This window comes from Rhagoletis zephyria, unplaced genomic scaffold (genome assembly GCF_001687245.7).
Source record: "Rhagoletis zephyria isolate East Lansing unplaced genomic scaffold, Rhagoletis_zephyria_1.1 Rzeph_scaffold_11356, whole genome shotgun sequence".
Lineage (NCBI taxonomy): Eukaryota > Metazoa > Arthropoda > Insecta > Diptera > Tephritidae > Rhagoletis > Rhagoletis zephyria.
Window position 1 is genome coordinate 5,343 of NW_016168433.1, and position 13,947 is coordinate 19,289.

The 13,947-nt window shown below is 38.4% G+C and overlaps 1 protein-coding gene across 1 annotated transcript; it reads right to left on the reverse strand.

Annotated features, from left to right (window-relative positions):
- Positions 1-6,452: 6,452 nt before the first annotated feature.
- LOC108377038 (uncharacterized) lies at positions 6,453-9,597 on the reverse strand. The gene is made up of 5 exons (XM_017633301.1): positions 9,291-9,597; positions 9,129-9,223; positions 7,047-7,168; positions 6,694-6,985; positions 6,453-6,630 (listed from the first exon to the last, which is right to left on the reverse strand). The coding sequence occupies exons 1-5, from the start codon at positions 9,297-9,299 to the stop codon at positions 6,540-6,542; spliced, it is 609 nt and encodes a 202-aa protein (XP_017488790.1). The 5' UTR covers positions 9,300-9,597; the 3' UTR covers positions 6,453-6,539.
- Between the last annotated feature and the right edge of the window lie 4,350 nt (positions 9,598-13,947).

Consider the following 13,947-nt stretch of genomic DNA (forward strand, 5'->3'; position numbering starts at 1 on the left):
TTTTTTCTAGCGAAACGGTGGGTACTCTAAAAAAAAATAAAAAACCTAAAAAAGGAAAATTTGGAATAAAAAATCGCGCGATGAAATTTCTCAAGTAAAAGTAAACAAACCCCTAATGGGAGGATATAATAAACTGTAAAATAGTAAATTTTCTCAATATTAAGTTTTTCGAGAGGAAACGCGTTTTTATTATGTTAAATTGCAAAATATATTGTGATTTATAAAAAGAATTAATGGCGAAAATGTTAAAAAAACGGCGATTTTCGTGAAAGTATTAGCAAATTTCAGTGCATCTAAAGTTGCTGAGGCGTTGTTTACTTTTACTTAAGAATTGTCAAAATCGGCAAATCCCAAGTAGCGGTTTCTGTAAGTGCCATATTTGTTCGCTACATCGTGATGTGATAAAAAGAAAAGCTGACAGTACTCCGCAAGGTTGCAAAATATGTTCGAAAAATATCTTTGTATGGAAGCTTTACACTGTCAAAAAAAAAAATTGCCAAAACTCAACGCAATTTTTGGCAACTTCAATCTTGCACTTTAATATACTAAAATTAATTTTTTAAGTCTAATTAAAACCTTTTCCATTTAAGGGAAGCCGTCAGTTGTCCGTCAGTTCGTAGGATGCCTCCTGACGTGCCTTGGCGAGGGCTCTTCTGCAAGCAGCTGTTTGATAGGATCACCACGTCTGTGGCACCCCACAAGGAATTGGTTGCAGAGCATTGTGTTATGCTCCTTGACTGGGAGCATTTGGGCCTCGTCGTGTAGGTGGTGTTGGGGCGTCATCAGGAGGCATCCGGTCGCTGTCCGTAGTGCCGCATTCTGGCAAGTCTGTAGCTCCATCCACTGCGTCCCAGACGATCGCACGGGCGCTGCACAGTTTAGAACCGGCCGGCCAATTGCCTTGTATGTTGCCAACAACGTTTCTTTATCTTTGCCCCAAGTGCTGCCGGCCAGCGACTTAAGGACATTGTTGCGGCTCTGTATATTGTTTACAATTACGGCTGCATGGTGCCGAGAAGGAGACCAGACTGTCGAAGGTAACTCCGAGAATTTTCGGGTATTTACTGTCAGTATTGCTATGCCATCGGCGTGAATACACAGTTGCAGTCTGACCTTTTCGTCCAGGTGGTGAATAGGGTTGCCAAGGATTTCCCAGGGGATAGGGCAAGGCTCCTTGGAGTGAAGAAAGTTCGGCGAGATAGCCGTTTTCTTTCGGGCACAAGTCATCAATTCCATTCCCGGACGCCATGATCGAACAATCGTCAGCATAGGAGACAATATTGACACCCTCTGGTGGTTGAGGGAACTTTGAGATATAGTAATTAAACAGAAGTGGGGATAGAACAACACCCATGCTGATGCTTCGCTGGGGTCAGGTGGATCATTAAATACGGGAGTAGCAAGGCAGGAAGTGTCTTCGCTACCGGTTTGAGCAGTGGGACCACTCTCCCCATTTTCCAGATGGCTGGAATGACGAGAGTGGCAATAGACAAATTGAGGTCCTCCTTTAGGTACGCTACTCCAGCAGGATCCAAATTTTTTAGCATCAACATGCATATTCCGTCGGGTCCAATGGCTTTGGAGGCTTTTGCCTTCCCGATGGCTACCCTTACCTCACCGCTGGTGAAAATAAGGGGCGCACAGGGTTTTGGCATTTTTGTTAATAATGCAGCTTTCTGGTCACTCGACGTTTGGCTTTATCCACCGGAGGATGCAGAATGAACTGCCGGCTAATGTAGGTCGCGCATCGCTCCGAGGCCGACGAAGCGTGGTCACCAAAGTCTGTTTCAACTCTGTCGTTACGCTTCGCCGGGTTGGACAATGACCTCACGGTTGACCAAAGCGTACTCACACCAGAGGCGAAGTTGCAGGTCTCAGATGCTCTTCCCATTTCTTCCGCTTATGTACGTTCACAAGTTGCCGAATCTCCGAATTGAGATCCCTGATACGGGGATTTCCGGGATTGGCCTGACGAAGGCTGTCGCGCTCATCAGCTAGAACAGCCGCTTCAGCAGGAAAGTTCGGACGTGGATCCTTACCACATACTGCTGGGATGAAGCGAGCTGCAGCAGCGGTGACAACCTTGCGGAACTTACGTTCACCTACATGAACGTCGGTTGGTATAGGAAGTGCAGTGAAGACGGCCTCAGTAACATCCGCGAAGCCTTTCCAGTCAGCTTTGGAAAAGTTGACATAGGTCCGGTGATCCGCGGAAGCAAAGTCGGCAGGTTTATCAATCGAGATGACTATGGGCAGATGGTCTGATGCTAGGAACAGCATAGCTCGCCATTTTACGCTGTTATCAGACCAGCGCTGCCAATTGTTAGGTCTGGCGAGCTGCAGCAGCTGCCCATAATCCAGGTGGGTGCGTCGTTGTTCATTGTGCAGAATGTCGAATCGTCTATCTGCTCAGCCAGACGTATTCCCCTACGATCATTTGACAGGCTTGAGTGCCAAAGAGCGTGGTGTGCGTTAAAGTTGTCAACTACCATACGGTTTTCACCTCTGAGTAGTGCACCTATTTCAGGGTGATATCCTGCCGGGTAGCTGGTGACAGGGGGTATATATACGTTAAATATTTCGAGCTCAAAATCGCCTGACCGGATAGTAGAACCTCACTTTATATACTGCCCTACGATTTTCTTCCTAGCGGGGGACTCGCAGGTAGAGAAGCTGCAAAAACTGCAAAACCGAGGGATGAGATTCATCCTCAACAAACCGTACGACACACGACAATGTATGCTTGAAATCTTGAATTGGTTGAGCGTGAATCTCCGTTATATAAATGGGACCCATACATCCCGAAGTATAGAACGAAAGTGGACAAAAAAATAAAAAAAAGTGGTTTAATGAATTACCAGACGTTAGAAAATATTTTGATACTATCACTCTCTTCAAGAGGCTGCTATATGACTATTGTAGAACGCAGCCTATTAGATAGTGATGTATGAACAATAGCGTGGATTGGAAACTCGGCCTTTCCGACTACCTAAAGTACATTAAAAACCTTAGATCATAAACAATAAATGAGCGGATTGGAAACTAGGCCTTTCCAACCGTCACGAAAGCGCAACTGAGCGGATCGGAAACTCGGCCTTTTCGACCACACAGGAGATATCAAGATACGGAGTTACCCAAAAAGTATAGCGCGGATTGGAAACGCGGCCTTTCCAACCGTCTACATAACTTCCGGACAATGGCATGCTCTTATATTGATGTAAAATAATTGCAGTGATAAAGAAATAATGTTATTTAAAAATTTCCTTAGAGCATATCATATTTAATACTTAAATTTTAAATCTAAATCTAATTCTAAGAATGTTAAATCATTTTTGTAATATAAGTCTAACAGACTGTAAAACAAAAATAAAAACAAAAAAAGATAAAATAAAGAAAATTGTAACAGGAAAACCAGTGAATTTTACTTACTCACATGTGTTAGAGAAAACCCCACAACAAGCTTTTCAGGCATTCCGCGGTTTTCAGGAATTTAGCTCTACACTTCAGCCATAGCTGAAAGTCTGAGAAGCGCTAAACGCCTAAAAAGCTTGTGGGGTTGCACTCTTATACATTTCGAAAACGGGCGGATATAAAATTGAATAATGCCGCATTTACACGTTGAAAAAATCGCTTTCAATTTATTCAAATCAAAAATCATCAAAAACTTACTTCCCAAAAATATGACCAGATGTTGAAACCGAACGAAAAATTGGCTATCGTCTTGAAAGAAAAATTGTTTTCAAGCTAATAGACAATTTGCAAAAGTAAAAGCGTATTAGTAAAAACTTGCGAGTCTATGTAAGTTGAAAGTAATTTTCTAAACATGTAAACCCCAAGTAAATAACGAACAGCTGATTGCAGTTTACCCACTACCAGAAAAATTATCAAGTTTGTCACCACTATGGTGGAATCAAAAAGGTGTGATCAGTAGATTCATCTCATCTTTTCGGCAGTTCTATTTCGGACACGCGTTTATGTCCAGAACTCCTTTTTGCGTAGGCGGTCCTCGGCCGCCGCAGTGTGCNTGTCACCACTATGGTGGAATCAAAAAGGTGTGATCAGTAGATTCATCTCACCTTTTCGGCAGTTCTATTTCGGACACGCGTTTATGTCCAGAACTCCTTTTTGCTTAGGCGGTCCTCGGCCGAAATACCCTCATCACTTAAATACTAGCTACGCCGAAGTGTTCTTACGTAAAGCGCACAAACTCGTCCTTTGAGACGTACCACAACAACGCCAAAGAATCTAAGGCGTTACGCCCAGACGGAATCTCCATGTAGATGCTAAAATACCTTGGACCAGCGGGAGTCGAGTACATCACAGCTTCCTTCAACATTTCACTGCCATCCTGATAATCCCCAAGGTGTGGAAAATAGGTAGGTTCATTCTTCCCCCTTCTTAAGCTAGGGAGGAAGGCGGACGGCAGAACTCTCATACCGTCCCATCTCCCTTCTATCTCCAGAGGCAGAAACAATGGAAGCACTGCTCTTCCGCAGCCTGACGAAGCATCTGAAATTACAACATGGATTCCGTAAAATACACAGCACGACCACGGCATTAAAGCTATCACCACACAGATAAGTGAGGGTCTGATCATCAAAGTCAAAGGCATTCGAGACGGTGAACCATGCGTCCCTTTGCCAAGACGTTCTGTACCCGTCGCTTTCATATCGGACCAAGCGATGGATAACCAGCTATCTGTGTGTATGCCAATCATCAGTCGAATTCCGAAACGCCAAGTCTAAGTATTCTCCTCGACACCCATTTATATCGATGATTGCAGGATTATGGCAATGGGACCAAATGTCGACAGTCTTTGCGGGAAAATCACTGGCTACTTCACCGATCTTTCAAACTTGTTCACTGTCTGAAGCCTAAACATCTCAGATCAGGCTGGAACTGGACGTCTACGTCGATGGCAAAGGATACCGACGGTCAATCTTCCCAAAATCTTGGGAGAAACGTTCGCAAGTCTTTTCACCTTCTCANGCACGACCACGGCATTAAAGCTATCACCACACAGATAAGTGAGGGTCTGAACATCAAAGTCAAAGGCATTCGAGACGGTGAACCATGCCTCCCTTTGCCAAGACGTTCTGTACCCGTCGCTTTCATATCGGACCAAGCTGATGGATAACCAGCTATCTGTGTGTATGCCAATCATCAGTCGAATTCCGAAACGCCAAGTCTAAGTATTCTCCTCGACACCCATTTATGTCGATGATTGCAGGATTATGGCAATGGGACCAAATGTCGACAGTCTTTGCGGGGAAATCACTGGCTACTTCACCGATCTTTCAAACTTGTTCACTGTCTGAAGCCTCAACATCTCAGATCAGGCTGGAACTGGACGTCTACGTCGATGGCAAAGGATACCGACGGTCACTCTTCCCAAAATCTTGGGAGTAACGTTCGCAAGTCTTTTCACCTTCTCGGCGCAGGCCTCAGTCACCTGTGAAAAAATGCGGGCCAGGTACAAAGTTCCAAAGTCACTAGCCAGCATCACCTGGGGAGCCGACAAAGAGACCTTGCTCATGACATATAAAGCGATCGGCCGGTCGGTGGCCAACTGCGAAGCGCCAGTGTTGTCGGCAGGTACGAGCGATACGCAGGGGAATAACATACAAACCTGGCAGAATGCAGCTCTACGTATGTCCACAGGCTACCATCTCATGTCGTCAGAGCATCACCTCTATGAAGAAAGCCAGATACTGGCGGTGAAACAGCACAACACCATGTTTTGAAGCAGTGTTTTGTGGAAACCACCTCAGAAACGACCCGCCTCGGAACCTGCACCACTGGAAATCTGACATCGAGCAGTACATAGACCATTTATTCGATGCAGAAAAATACCGAGCGGCGCCCAATAACCTCCACACTGATGCAGTCACGACGAGTCTTAGCACCCGAAACGACAACTGCGTCGTCGGTCGACCGCCGCCCATCAACATTGAAGAAGCGGAACTTTCGAGAAAGACGAGATGAACCCTTGCCCAACTCCGTTTAGGGTGGCTGAACTCAGAACTTTCAGACACCGGCCCCGCGGCAGGGTCCACACAACACCCAACATCTCTTCGCATGTACCTCTAACCCGACAAACTCGATACCGGAAGCGCTATGGACCACGCCTATCGACACGCTCGGTTTTGTGGACGAACCCCGAGAGTTCGGCACTGCTCCTGCAACAACAACAACAGTCGTTTTGCGCAGAACTCATTTCTATGTAGGCGGCTTTCGCCCGCACTTAAAAAAATACCTTCGCCAGTCCGACATTGTATACGCGGTCCACAGTGTTTTTATGAATTTGTTTTTGCGTAGGCGGCTTTCGCCGAGTAAACCAAGACGTGTGTTTGCTTTGCTATTTGGTCGACCAATTCCATGTTCAATTAGTATTAATTTTTAGTTCAATAAACTTTTCTCTGGAAATGATATTGAGTAAGAATAACGCTACATCTCATATCACACGTAATTTGTGTTCAATTAATTTTTATTTAAGTTATTTTCTTCCGTCAACAGTATATGGAACTAATAAAAGGCAATCACACACTATCTAGATCATCCCATGATTCCGTTGTAGCGATCGTGGCGTTCGGAGTAGGTATTACCTTATCAAAACACTTGACGCCTTCCCTGTAAAAAATGTTTTATGTTTTTTTTTTCTTTAACTACGTATAAAGTAATGAAAATTCTTGCCTTGGGTGATTGGTATTTCCTTGTTGACCAAGATAGAAAGAAGCATCTTGTAATATTTTTTCTTGGGCAGTACTGTTAGCTAATTTGTTTTGACGAATCCACGTAGCTCGCTGTTTTTGTTTCTCGAATGTCGATAGGTTTATTTCGTTAATATATTTTACTTTATGATTTCGGTTGATTAATTCCTGGACGTTGCTTTCTTGTAAGCTATTCTTGGGCAAATTGTGTCGAGTTAGTGAAGCTGGCCTGGATTTCGTATTTTTATAAAATGCTTGCATGTTTTCCATATCATCTGCAGAAAATATAAATATTCACTAACTTGTAAGCAGTAAATATAATGTCAAAATGTATACCCCGTTTTTGAATATCAAATTGATAGTTTGATGGTTCCCTTCCATCGTTTATAGAATCTTTGTTTTGGGTCTTCACAGGACATGAATTGTTTTTGGGTTTATTTTTTTGATGCATACCGAAACTAAAAAAAAAACAAGAATTCCAGCATCCAAATACAATACATTTATTATGGAATGCAAAGCCGTCATAACTGAACAAAATAAGTTCATATTCATATGCGGTACATATCGCTCATTTACTAAAAGACCGTCATAAGACAAAAAGCGGGATTTTCCAGGAGACGCGTTTACACTCCTTATTTTGCTCTCAAAATGCTGCTCCCTACTAAGGCAAAGAACATAGTGACGCGACAAAGAGAGTGACCAGACATTTTCGGATAATAGCGACAAAAACAAGCCTTTATTTTTCAATGTGGCAGCACTTAGTGAAGCGAAAGCGAAGAAAGCGACAAAGAGCATAGCGAAGAAGACAAAAAAAAAGTTTTCGTTGCTTTCTGAGCTGACGGTTGCTTCACTATGTTTTGACGTTTCTTGTCTCTTTCTTCGCTATTATCCGAAAATGTCTTGTCGCTCTCTTTGTCGCGTCACTATGGTCCTTGTCTAAGTGGGGCAACTGCGATTTAATTACACTGTAGGGAAAATCACGAAAACTTTATATTATGGATCTGTATACCGTTTTTCCAGATCAGTTCATTTTCAAAATTCAAACTTTGTATTAAAGCCTGTTCGTTTGCAAAAAAGTCTGTGAAGTATCAAAAATGTCAAAATTCCTTGGACACACACACGAAATAATGGCAATTTTTTCTTGACCGTTCTCTTGAAAGCTGCATACAGGGCATTATCTGCAATAGAGATATTTTAGAGAGTGTAAGAAAAAATTTTTAATTTCTTCCCCTAGGATACAATAAACGCATTTCCTACTTGATATTTCTGGTTCCACTAAAAGTAGTGAGCACCCTCATTAAGTCTTTATTCTCAAATAATGTGACGCTTAAACAGCTGTTATAAGTGGTAATATTAGTTTTCCCAAAAATTGTAGATACGTGGTTAAGGCAGAAGCGGGACGATATGTACATATTCGTCCAGGGCGTATGAGTAACATTTTCCATGTTAGAGTTTGAATATCTTTTCATTTGCAATGCAAACTTAAAATGAAAATACCTTGGGGAAAATTACCTGATGTAGAAAAATGGTATACAAATCCGCAATCTACGAGAAACAAACCGCCATCGGTGATATTAGCAGCGATGCGCTGAATGCCAATAATTTTTAAATAATTAAAATATTCGAATTGAGACATTTCGTTATTTTAATCTTTATTAGTTGCGTTTTTTTCCTCATTTCCAGTAAAATCCAGTAAAAGTTTTTACGAATTTTCATGTTTTGGCGTTTTCGTACGCAAAAACTTGCAAGTAGGGGAAATTGAGAGTGCGAAAAATGACAGTTGAAGTTGCAAGTTTTTACTGGATTTTACGGGATATATTTTTACTTATAAGAATTTGCCAGGACGAAAAACAGCTGATCGCATGTTGCTGGATGAAATTTAAACTAATAAGGAAACTGTTTGTGGGCTTTTATTGTTGAAGTTCACAAAATAAACCTATTTATATATAAAATATATTGTTTTATTAGGAATTTGCTGCGAATAAACAACCAATTTATCAGCTGTCCATGAAACTTGCAAATTATTACTGGAAAAGCGTTCGCGTACTTTATTGCAAATTTTTTCTATGAGAGCGAATTCTTAGAAATAAAGTTACTGGAGAGTTGCTGGCAAGTTACTGGATAATTTGTAAAAAAACACAACTATTGTTTGTATGTTTAGGATAAACGAAGCTTCCTTATTTTTGAATTATGACGGACTAACGTTATGTACATATGTATCATGATTCAATAATTAAAGGTTTGCTCACTAGTGACATTAGAGTTTTAATACTCCCTTAACTCCCTTACGAACCCACACACAGTGCCTTGCTAAGGGAGCCGATTTTGTCAAGAGGGAGCGAGAAAACTGTTTTCTGAGTAAACCATTTATTATTAAATCATGCATATATATGTATGTATGTGTACATTAAAACTCACATTCTTATGGATGTTATATCGCTCGTACTTCTTTCTCTATCTAAAGATTTAGCTCTTAGGTATCTATGCTTTACTTCAACTCCAGCTTGAAAATCCTTAAATGGAAACAGTGCAATTAATATAGATATATGTACATATTCATATTTGTAATTGTTTACTAACATCCCGCATGTTATACGTCAAAGTAAGGTTATTAGCAAAGCTCTCAGAAAACTCCGGATACAAATCTAATATATCTAGTAAATCGTCCCTGTGGATTTTGTGAATATCACAATAAGTTAGGGCGCGAACATTTCCGTTAGATTTTCCAATTGTTGAGTAATTACATGGATTTTCTCCAAAAATGTCGTCCTTTCCTAAATAAGATTTGTATTAAAAATTTTGTAAATGCGCTAATATATTCTTTTTGGTTGTTGTTGTTGTTTGTCAGGAATAAAGTCGAAAGGTTCACTTTAGTTTAGTGTGCCATTCGCAGCCTAATTAAAAAATTCTCGTTAGTTTGGGTAATATAGAGAATTATGTATTGGTCTAAAGCAGAGGTGGGCAGCTTCGGCAGAGCATTTTTGTTGTGTGCGTGCAATTGATGTCCCTGTGTGCGTACGAACAAGTCGTGCGGTTGAATGAAGGTTTCGCTGTCTTCCCAAGCAGAGCGTGTTTGCAGGCATGCTCAACGCCGGCAGAACTCCATAAGCAAGTGCCCTGCGCTGGCAGAATTCAATAGGTAAGTGCCCTGCGCTGCGCACGGCTGGTCTAAAGTATACCTTTCTTCCTTTCTGCCATAGACATTCTACACTTGTGATCAGTTAATTAAGCCAGCAACATTTTGATAAATTTTGGATATTTTGCTTTCGTTTATTTAATATAATTTATAAATCCAGATTTCAAACTGTGTGCAAAAATTATGAAAAATCTGCAAAGTTTCAGCTAAATTTTCAGCTTTTTATTCAGATTTTTTAGATTTTTTTTGAGTACGCAGTTTAATAACACATTAAATTCTAGGGTAATAATGGGCAAGTCTTAAGTTGCTAAAGAATCGCGTTGATTTTTAATAATTTTTTTTTCTGACTGCATTACAAATTTTTTTCCATACAAAATAAATTTAACAATTCTAAAAAATCTGAATAAAAAGTTGAAAATATAGCTTAAACTTTGCAGATTTTTCATAATTTTTGCACAAAGTTTGAAATCTGGATTTACGTGGTATTTGTTATATAATGAGCTAGACTTTTATGGAAAAATATAACAAACATTAAATAAACGAAAGAAAAATAGCCAAAATTGAGCAAAATGTTGCTGACTTAATTAGCTTATCACAAGTGTACATATCGTCATCTTTATGACAGAAGCATAAATGTGCAAATTTACCAATTTTGAGTCTCGTAAACAAAACTTTCAAATTTGATCTTCCAAAATTTTAATTTTTACACATTCATGTTTCTGACATACGGGCGAAAGACACCATATAGGAAAACGTTAAATTTTATAGAACCGAAATTTACATAGAAAATGCTTTCAAAGCCATTCTAAAAGTACCAAAAAATTTCGAAACTTTTAAGAAATGGCTAATAGGGAAAAAGTATATATTTTGCTAATTAAATACTCAAGTTATTAGTATAATTTGGAAATGTAAGTGATTTATGCTCACATTTTTTTCGTACTACCAAAATTCGTACCAAAAATGTTCTGGGTTTTTATGTCACAGTCCTTCGATCACAGCCAATTGATTTTTAATTTCTGCCTTGCTCCAAGTCACTATGCTTTGGGGTTTGGGGCTGCTCAAAAGTTTTATATTGAAGTGAAATCACAATACATCCATTGTGACATTATACCAAGTGTAGTAATTAGAGCGCGAAAAAATATTTGACACTATCTTATTTGAAAATTTGCCTTTAAAAATTTTAATTAGATAACCGAAAGTCAAGAAAATAAAGCGAGAAAGCTATTTTATTACTTATAATTTCGCCATGCAATAAATCTACACAATTTATGTGTACACTGAGATTTTTTTTTGCATCCTAAATGAAATTAAAAATTACAAGTTTATTTTTATTGTACGATTACTGAATGAAAGTTTTAAGAAGTGACTCATGTGACCACGTTTTGATTTTTTAATATTCGTAACATTTTTCGAGCAATTTTTTTTTTGTTATTTTTCTATAAAAAATACCGTCCAAGCTTTAACCAAAACCCTATAAATCACATTTTAAAGTTTTATACATAATTTAGGAAAATACAACAAATTTACAATTTTAGCCTAATGGAGTGCAAATTTCAACCGACTTAAAAGTCGTGTTGATATTTGCCTTTTTTTTGAGACTGCCTGCGGTTTTTTACATAACAAGAGTAATTCACCAAAACTTACGTTGATTTTTTTAAATTTTGTTGCGAACGGTCTCCCGCATTTTATTTCATAAGAAATGTATTCATTAGACTAAATAAATTCATGCTTAGATAAATGGAAAAATCTGCCACTTAAAAAAAATCTCAAACATCAGTTTTTAGCCCTTTGAAACACTTGCACTTCATTAGACTAAAATTGTACATATATGTATAAAGTTTTAAACTGTGATTTATGGTTTCGTATTGAAAATGGGCGAAATCGGACTGTAACCACGCCCACTCATATAACGGTGTTTTCTCGAAAAATGCAAAAACTGATATTCCAGTAAAAAATATTGAATCCAAATTGTTGAAAATTAGTATGTGAAGTGGAATTTTGGTACAAAATAATTTTATTATGAACTTTTTGAAAAAGGGGAATAACCCCGCCCACTTATAATGAAATACTGTATCTTAGTAGCTGCTTCACCAATCCTTACCAAACTCGGTACGAGCCTTGCTTATGATCTAGCTAAGAAATCTGTTGAAAATCTCTGAAATCGGGCAATAGCCACGGCCACCTCCCATATAATCAGTAACTACTAGCTTACTGACTCAAAATTGATTATTGCCATGACCACTGAGCAGAAAATTAGATTATTATACATTTTTGGATTTTGGGCATGGCGCCGCCCATTGATGGCCACAAATGCGTATCTTGGTAACCGATTTATCAATTTCTACCAAACTCGGTGCACTTAATAACCTTGGTACGAAAAAGCAATTCGTTGAAAATTATTTAAATCGGACTAAAATTCCACCGGCTTCCCGTATAACGGTAATTTTTAGAATATACGAAAACTCCGATATTTCAATAACTGAGGACGCTAATTTACTCCAAGTTAATACTTACAACAATTTCTTAACAATAAGTAAGACTGTTATAAACTTTTAGGAAGTTCAAAGAAAGTTGGAACGATGATAGTACAAAATTTTGTTACCAACGCAGAATAGGCCTGTTAAAGTGTAAATTTGTATCTGTGCCTATCAGCGCTGCGCGATTATTCGATTACTCGAGCAAGTTGGTTAATCAGTTATTCGGTTAATCAATTACTCGAGTAATCAAGATTTTGATTACTCAAAACGATGATTAATCGAGTTACCTGAAATATGATTACTCAAAAAAAAATTAGTTTTGCTCGTTAAAAGAGTTTGCTTTGGAAAATGCTTATTTCCTTTTTACATTCCGTGAGCGTGTGTGAATTTGATAACTATGAGATGAAGAAAATTTCAGTAGCTCATGAAGCTAGTGAAATTTTTGACAAATGCATAGAAAATTTTGACAATCGCAAAGATTGTTGATGTGTGTAATTTTTCGTTAAATAAAAGCTTAAATTGATGAATTGCAATCAACGATGGTAGATGTTTTCTTAAAATATTAATTTCACTTTAGTTTGCAATATTTTATTCCGCATAAATCTGTGGTTATCAAAAATTTACTGCTGTCCAAAAATAATTCAATTCACACAGCAGGTTAGCAAGACTGTCTCACTATAGTAAAAATATTATTCAACAGCTTTCCCCATAGAACTTTGTCACCGATTCACACACGCCCTGTATATGAACAAAAAATTTTTTAAAAAATTTTTGAAAACAGAAACGTTGTTTTCAAAATATCAAGGAACTGCGACTACTTTATTTGTAAGTGAAGAGTACTTTGAAATGTCGTTTACTCATTTTACTCATAAAAATAATAATTAATAAAAAATCTTGATTACTCGAGTAACTGAAGTTTTGGGTAATCATAATTTCCAATTAATCGAATGATTGAGCTATTTACTTTATGATTAATTACAATTTTGAATAATCAATTAATCGCACAGCCCGTGCCTATACTTCAGGGCAAAGCAAAAATAAAACAAAAAATAGTCTCTAAGAAGTATCAAGCTGGTGTGATTTGAAACGAATTTTTATGGTTCTTTGGAGATTAACCGGATTCAGATTTTTGACATCTTCAGTGACATTTGTTATTCTTCGAAACGAACTTTGCCAAAGAAATTCGGTCCAAAGTACATCATCTATATGAATTTAATGCGAAACCTATTTCCAAAATAATGTCAAACTTTATGTAATGGCACAACTATGTATAGCTTTTGGTGGTAGACAGGATTTTATCAGTAAAGCTGGTCTTGTTTGAGGAAGATCCAGATAATGATTATGGAAAAGGGTGCCTTACACCAAAAATGAGATTTCGAATTTTTATATATTTTTTTAAGAAAGGGTGCATTCCAAAACGTCAAAATACAAAGCATCATTCTCTTATTTCTTAATCTCAGTAGATTGTAATGACAAATTTGCGCCACCACGGTTAGATGATAGTTTTAGACTAGGTTGTGCAAGTTAGACTTTTTCTTCTAGAGCGGCTTGGAAAAAAAAGATACTAGTCAATTGTACGATTTCTAGGGATGTCAGTGGCAAAAATACATCGGTGTTTTTCTTT

Bases quoted from the DNA above. Each gene is read 5' to 3' on its own strand.
- LOC108377038 (XM_017633301.1), bottom strand. The intron at 7,169-9,128 runs GTGAGTTTTAAT...TTTTTTTTTTAG, and splicing joins GATATAACATCCATAAGAAT to TTTCGGTATGCATCAAAAAA. The intron at 6,986-7,046 runs GTATACATTTTG...TATTTTCTGCAG, and splicing joins ATTTGATATTCAAAAACGGG to ATGATATGGAAAACATGCAA.